The sequence below is a fragment of the Panthera uncia genome, chromosome D4, assembly GCF_023721935.1.
Source record: "Panthera uncia isolate 11264 chromosome D4, Puncia_PCG_1.0, whole genome shotgun sequence".
In the NCBI taxonomy this organism is placed as follows: Eukaryota; Metazoa; Chordata; class Mammalia; order Carnivora; family Felidae; genus Panthera; species Panthera uncia.
In genome coordinates, this window is record NC_064807.1 from 64940312 (window position 1) to 64946311 (window position 6000).

The window sequence follows — 6000 nt, forward strand, 5'->3', positions numbered from 1 at the left end:
AGATACAGTGAAATAATAATACTAATTATAATGCCAGCCAGTATTTACTGAGCACCTACAGGCACTGTGGCTCACACTTTATTGGCAGTGGCTCCCATTCAGAGATCTGTTTTGTCTAACCATTTGGCAATGGTTAACAATTAGTTAATGCCCGTTTGCATTGTTTTCCTCCTATCCTCTCTTTTGCTGTCGCTCCTGAGATCAGCATACAACTTGAAGTCAAAAGCCTTCAGCAGAGCTGGACAACACAAACTGTCTGGGCCAGTTGAGGCGTATCACGTGACTCATGGAAATGAGTGCAGCAGACAGGGTCTAAGGCAATAGAGAGTAGCGGAGACTGGTACAATAGGGAGTTCATATTCTATCCAAAGAAGGCTGTCACTTCTTAGCTCTTGTACACTTGCCAACATGAAGATTTATAGACAGTTTCTAACTCTTGCAATTTTTCAAGAGAAGCCAGAATTCTGGATGTTTGCATTTTATGTCCTGCTATTAAAATGTGTGTGTGTGTGTGTGTGTGTGTGTATATAAAAGATAAGTGAGTGGGCCAGGGCAAATAAGGTCTTTGGGCCACACAGTGTCATTTGTCCATGGGCCGCCAGTTTGTCGCAGTGCTTTAGAGAATTGGGAGGATAGCAGTAGAAAAGAGTGTTGATATGGAGGCAGAGTAGGCCAGAGTCATTTTGCAGCACAGTATGAAATCCTGTAATCCAAAGCCATGCTCCACTGCCAAACTGCATGGAAAATACAGCTGGCTTCAAAAAAGAGCTTTAGATTTTCAAAATAAGCCATTAATTATTTATAGCATAGGTGCTGGAGCTTTGCACATCAACAGAATGAACTGTGAACTGTTCTTTGTTTCTGCAGGTGCTTGTGTTAATGTGACAGTGAAGGTGATTGCATATCTCATCTAACAGAATTTACTTTAGGTAGAGAGACTGTTACAACTAGAGTCTGTTTTTTGTGGGCATTGGATTACTCAGGCCTTGCTTTACTTCGACACCACTTGGAGATAGAGCATTTAATACTGGAAAGTATCTGCTCTCTGGCCACCAAGCTTGTAAGATTATAAAGCTCTTCTCTACGTAGTATGAGTGGGAGTTGCAAAGAATATTCTTTGAGCACCTACCACCTGATACTTTACTAAGCACTTAATATATATTATTGCTTTCTCCCCACTACAAGGAAGGCTCATTTCCTCTGTCTTATAGATGAGAAAGTTGAGACTAGCATCTTGTGGCAGAACATATGGCCTAGAGGTGGATGAAGGTTTCAAATCTAAATTTGCCTCATTCTTGCCATGATATCCCCCTGTTTCCCATATAAATACATACCGGTTTTATGTACATAAGGAAGACTAAAGTATAGATTATTACAGAGAATACGCAAACATCTCAAACTTTCATGTTTCCTGCTATAAACTAACACAAGTGATAGTTTTAAAGGCAATCAATGTAAGATTTGCATATTTTAACTCTTATTTCCCTTAAAAACTCTTAAGAATTTAGAACCAAACTAAATGAAATCTATGGTATAGATTGGACTTTGTGCCCCCTCCATTCCTTGTTCAAAATAACAAAGGGATCATTTTAATTACTTTTTCCCTTATTTAATTTATAATCCACACATAGAGTTTCACATACCTGTTCCCTTTTTCCTACCATTGTTATCTAGCTTGCCACTATTAAGTGAGTTATTATATAAAGACTTTAAATTTAAAGAGAATCTCAAGGTCCACATGTTAAGAAAGGAAAGGTGTGACAAATGTAGAAGCTATGTTCTGGGACATGTGGCCAAGCAGGCCTGGGTTACCCACACAGTGACCTTCAACCCTAACATTTTCTTCCACAGCACTTTTTCACCTCATCCTGTCACACAAAAATCTTACCAGGGACCACTTGTGCTGTCATCCTTTTAAAAATCTTCCTGGGTGGTGATCACCTTTTATGTTGTTTCTGGGAATTAAATAGTCTTAAGCCTATATCCTGCCTGAGCAGATGTTGGGCACTGGCTAAATGTTAATCATTGATGGTTCTCTGTGGGCAGTTTAGCTCAAGATCAGGAGGGCTGTCAGGGAAGAGGTAGGTGGGCTTAAAAAATCTCAAGTAGTTGAGCAGAAAGTTCAGAGAACACTAATAGGGAAAGCCACAAAGAACTCAGAATTTCTTGAGAACCTTCATGCGAATCCTTTCAGACTAGGAGGTAAAGCAGTGAAAGAAGATTTCATTGCCCTGCTGTGATCTGTAGCACAATTTTCTCCTTGAAGAGGTCACCTTGACCTTTGCATGTCACATGCAGCTCATCTTCCTGCCCCGGGAGTGGAAGAAAGAGCTTATAAAATATCCACTTAACTTTTTTTGTGAGGTTGAATACAAAGGAGTTGCACAGATCTGTAGGAATGTTGCCAAGAAGGCTAAATTTCTGTGAGCATATCCAACGCTGGAACGCAGGAGTAGAGAGAAGAAATTACTGCTGCCTCCTTCTATGTCCACAAAAAAATTAACTACTCTTAACGTAGATGGGACGTGTGGGGCCAGGTGGGGAGAGAAGAAGTGAGAAAGGAGGAACAATAATTTCTTCTGAAAATGAATGAGGGCAGCAAAACAGCTTTTATGGTTGGGTTTGGAGGTGTTAGGCCCTCTCTGAGTCAGCTGGTCTGATGATAACAAAGGACAGATTGGAAGTATGTGGATCCTCCCTTGCTTCTGTCCCTTTCAAAGAAGGTCATGTTCAAACCGGGAAGGGTAAAATAACATAATTAAGAGTGAGTTGTCGGTCCTCATTGAGGAGGCAAGTTTTAAGACAGTACCTACATGATTTAAATGGGTTTTCCAATATCCCTGATTCTAGACATTATATGCCTTCTTTTTTTTTTTTTTTTTTGATTTCACAAAGCATCTTGTAATCAATATATAGTTAATATGGCAGGGTATTTTCCCCTGAAAACTTGTTATTAAGTAACTGGTTCATTAGTCTCTTAATCATGTCTCAGAATAAGGGAAAATAAGATATTTTCCTTATGGGATGTTGTGTCTCAGATCACTATAGACATTTGTCAGTCATTGAACTGAAGAATTATAGTGAAAGGTTGTACGTAGAGAAAGGTACCAAAAGACTAGAAATGAGAAACTGGGGTTCGTATTTCAAAAGGGATAAGAAGATGGGTTCCATAGACCGTGAACAAGGTTGATATTGATCCTGGGCAATACTCTAGAACAAGGGACGGCAAAGCTTTCTTATAAAGGACAAGGTAGTAAATATTTTTGGCTTTGTGGCCATACAGACTCTGTCACAATTGCTCAGTTCTGCCATTACAGCGTGAAAACAGCTGTGCTAAACAACACGTAAACAAATGAACATTGCTGTGTTCCATTAACACTGCTTTTTACAAAAGTAGGCAGCAGGTCAATTTTGCCAACCTCTACTTTAGAATACATTTGAATGGTTTTGTGTGTGTGTGTGTGAGTGTGTAGAGAAGTGGTCGGTCTTGGTTCTTTGAGAATAAATTGGGCCTGGGAAGTTCTCCATCATTTTTCAACAGTTATTGCATAAGATCAAAAGTGTAGTTTATTTTGAGGTCATTGAGGCATTTGGCAGAATGTTTCAAAAGAAGCTATACAGAAGATGGAGAAATGTGGACCACTGCAGTTAGATAGTTAACTCTTTGGTGCCTGCTGTCTTTTAACTGATAAGATGACCATATATGAGTGCAAGGCAGAAACTAATGCTACCAGAATAATTTAGCAGTATCATTTCTTTAAAATACTCTCTATATTAGCTTTTGAGATAAAAAGAACTGCAAACATAATGTACTATATTCTGATAATAAATTACCCCAATTTGTTTCATGGAATTATGTATATTAAAATCATAATTGTGTTTTTAAAAGAGCATCATTATTTCCTGCTGCTCCATTGCTGAAAATGTAGTGTGTCCCACTCAGTACAGTCTTCATTCCTTGGCCCTGAAATAGTCTGCATTTTTAATCAACAAATTTAATTGTACGATGGCAAATTAAATTTTTGTGACTCAAACTTCACCTTCATACCAGGTTCCTATTAACTAACAAGCATACAGTAGGAACATTCAGAAATTAAAGGCTGTCTCTCCCAAGTTCAGTGTTTAAAGTGGGGTGGCTTCCAGTTATGGAATGAGTAAGTCCTGGAGATGAAAGTCACAGCATAGGGAAAATAGTCAATGGTATCGTAATAGTATATGGTGACAAAAGGTAGCTAACTGGTGGTGAGTATAGCATGAATTATAGACTTATGGAATCACTATATTGTATAGCTGAAACATCACGTGTCGACTATATTTAAGCTAAAAAAAACCACAACTTTATAGACAACACAGTGTAAAGCAAGCCCTTTGTGTGTAGCAGTTTTCCAACAATTTAAGTTGGCACTAGACCAAAAATTCCTCAGGACTATAAGTTTTAGCCACAAAGTCTATAAACTTTCCCTTCCTAAGATTCAGATGTATTTGATGTTATAGTACTTATTCACATTTCCCAGAAAATGCCAGCCGTCTTCTAGAATGCAGTGTAAAAAGGGCGGGGGGGGTGGAATCAGAGTCTGTGACTGCGGGTCAGAGAGGACACAGAGCAGAAGCAGGTATAATGGAATAAAAGTGTGTCAGCTGGGACTCAGTACTACAAGGGACAGAAAGCTAGCTCAGTCTGGCCTAAAAGGAGAGACAAAGAAAAGGGGGGAGAGAGAGTGGGAGGAGAGGGGAGAGATATTTAGCAACGTATTCGCTTCTCTGGCTGAAAAGTCCAGCAATCTGGCTAGTTCCTAATCATGCAGACACCACGTGACAGCTGTCACCAAGTGCTAGTAATGGGTTTCTATCTGCTCTGACCTCCATGATGGTAACCTCACCCTCCATCACACATGGTGACCCCCAGCAGTTTTGGGTTCTTCCCATCGTGTTGGCAAAACAGCCATCGCAGCCCTCACATCTCGCTATCCAGGAAAGTCAGAGAGCTGCTTTGTCAGGAGTTCCATGGAAGAGAAAGGAAACTTCTTTTTCCCAGAAGCCCCAGGGAACATCTTTTACTTTCATTGGCTCTATGAGTTTATGTACCAGTTCCTGAACCAACCGTTGAGAAGGTGGGTAGAACATGCTGATTGGCTCACATCGATCAAGGCCTGTCCCCAGAGCTACAGGTAGTGTCCCTGACTCAGACTCTAAGAGAATGGGGAAGGACTGTTTTCTCAAAGGGGATTCAGGGTCCTGCTCCCATGAAGGAGGGAGCAACAAACGGCTGTCTACCACAAGAGCTGTGAGAAGTGACAGCATGAAAGGAAACACCAAAGAGGAGATGGCAGATGTTCCGGATAAAACAGCACAGCCTCCTTATGCCTTTTACATATTTGTGTAGCTTTTAAAGCATCACTAAAATGGTAATAATGCATCACTGATATTCATAGTGATGAACCTGAGACATCCAGGAAAGGTTAAATTATGTTTGATTTACTAAGATAGGGAAGAAGTTAACGGATGTTAGAAAAATCTGTGTGTGTGTTAATAAATGTCAGTGTTTTAAAAAGGACTAAAACTAAGCCGACCAAAAGCTCTTTTTACCATATCAGACTTTTTTTTTTTTTTAACGTCTTGTATTTCCTTGCACTTAATCTTAACCTGTACCTCACCAAAGCCATGGGTTTAACTGTGGACTATTTGAATAAGCCGTGTGTTCACTGTATTTGGTTTATATCTTAACGAGGTAAAATCACATTTATTAATGAAAATATTGTTTTTTGCCTTGTCCAGAATGCATACACAGCCACAGCTATCAACAGCACCAACTTCTGCACCTCCGCCAAGGACGCCTTTGTCATTCTTGTGGAGAATGCTTTACGAGTGGCTGCGATCAACACAGTGGGGGATTTCATGTTATTCCTAGGCAAGGTAAGACCAAATATGTTATCTGGGACATACAGTGAAGTTTTATATATATATATATATATATATATATATATATATATATATATATAT

General features: G+C 39.5%; 1 protein-coding gene across 3 annotated transcripts in view; it reads left to right on the forward strand.

Moving 5' to 3' along the window:
- SLC44A1 (solute carrier family 44 member 1) overlaps positions 1 to 6000 on the forward strand; it is a 201708-nt gene that overhangs the window by 135453 nt on the left and 60255 nt on the right. For all 3 annotated transcript variants that reach the window (XM_049627322.1, XM_049627330.1, XM_049627340.1), the window contains exon 13: positions 5776 to 5913. In XM_049627322.1, the coding sequence (XP_049483279.1) occupies positions 5776 to 5913 (138 nt within the window). The remainder of the gene's footprint in view (positions 1 to 5775; positions 5914 to 6000) is intronic.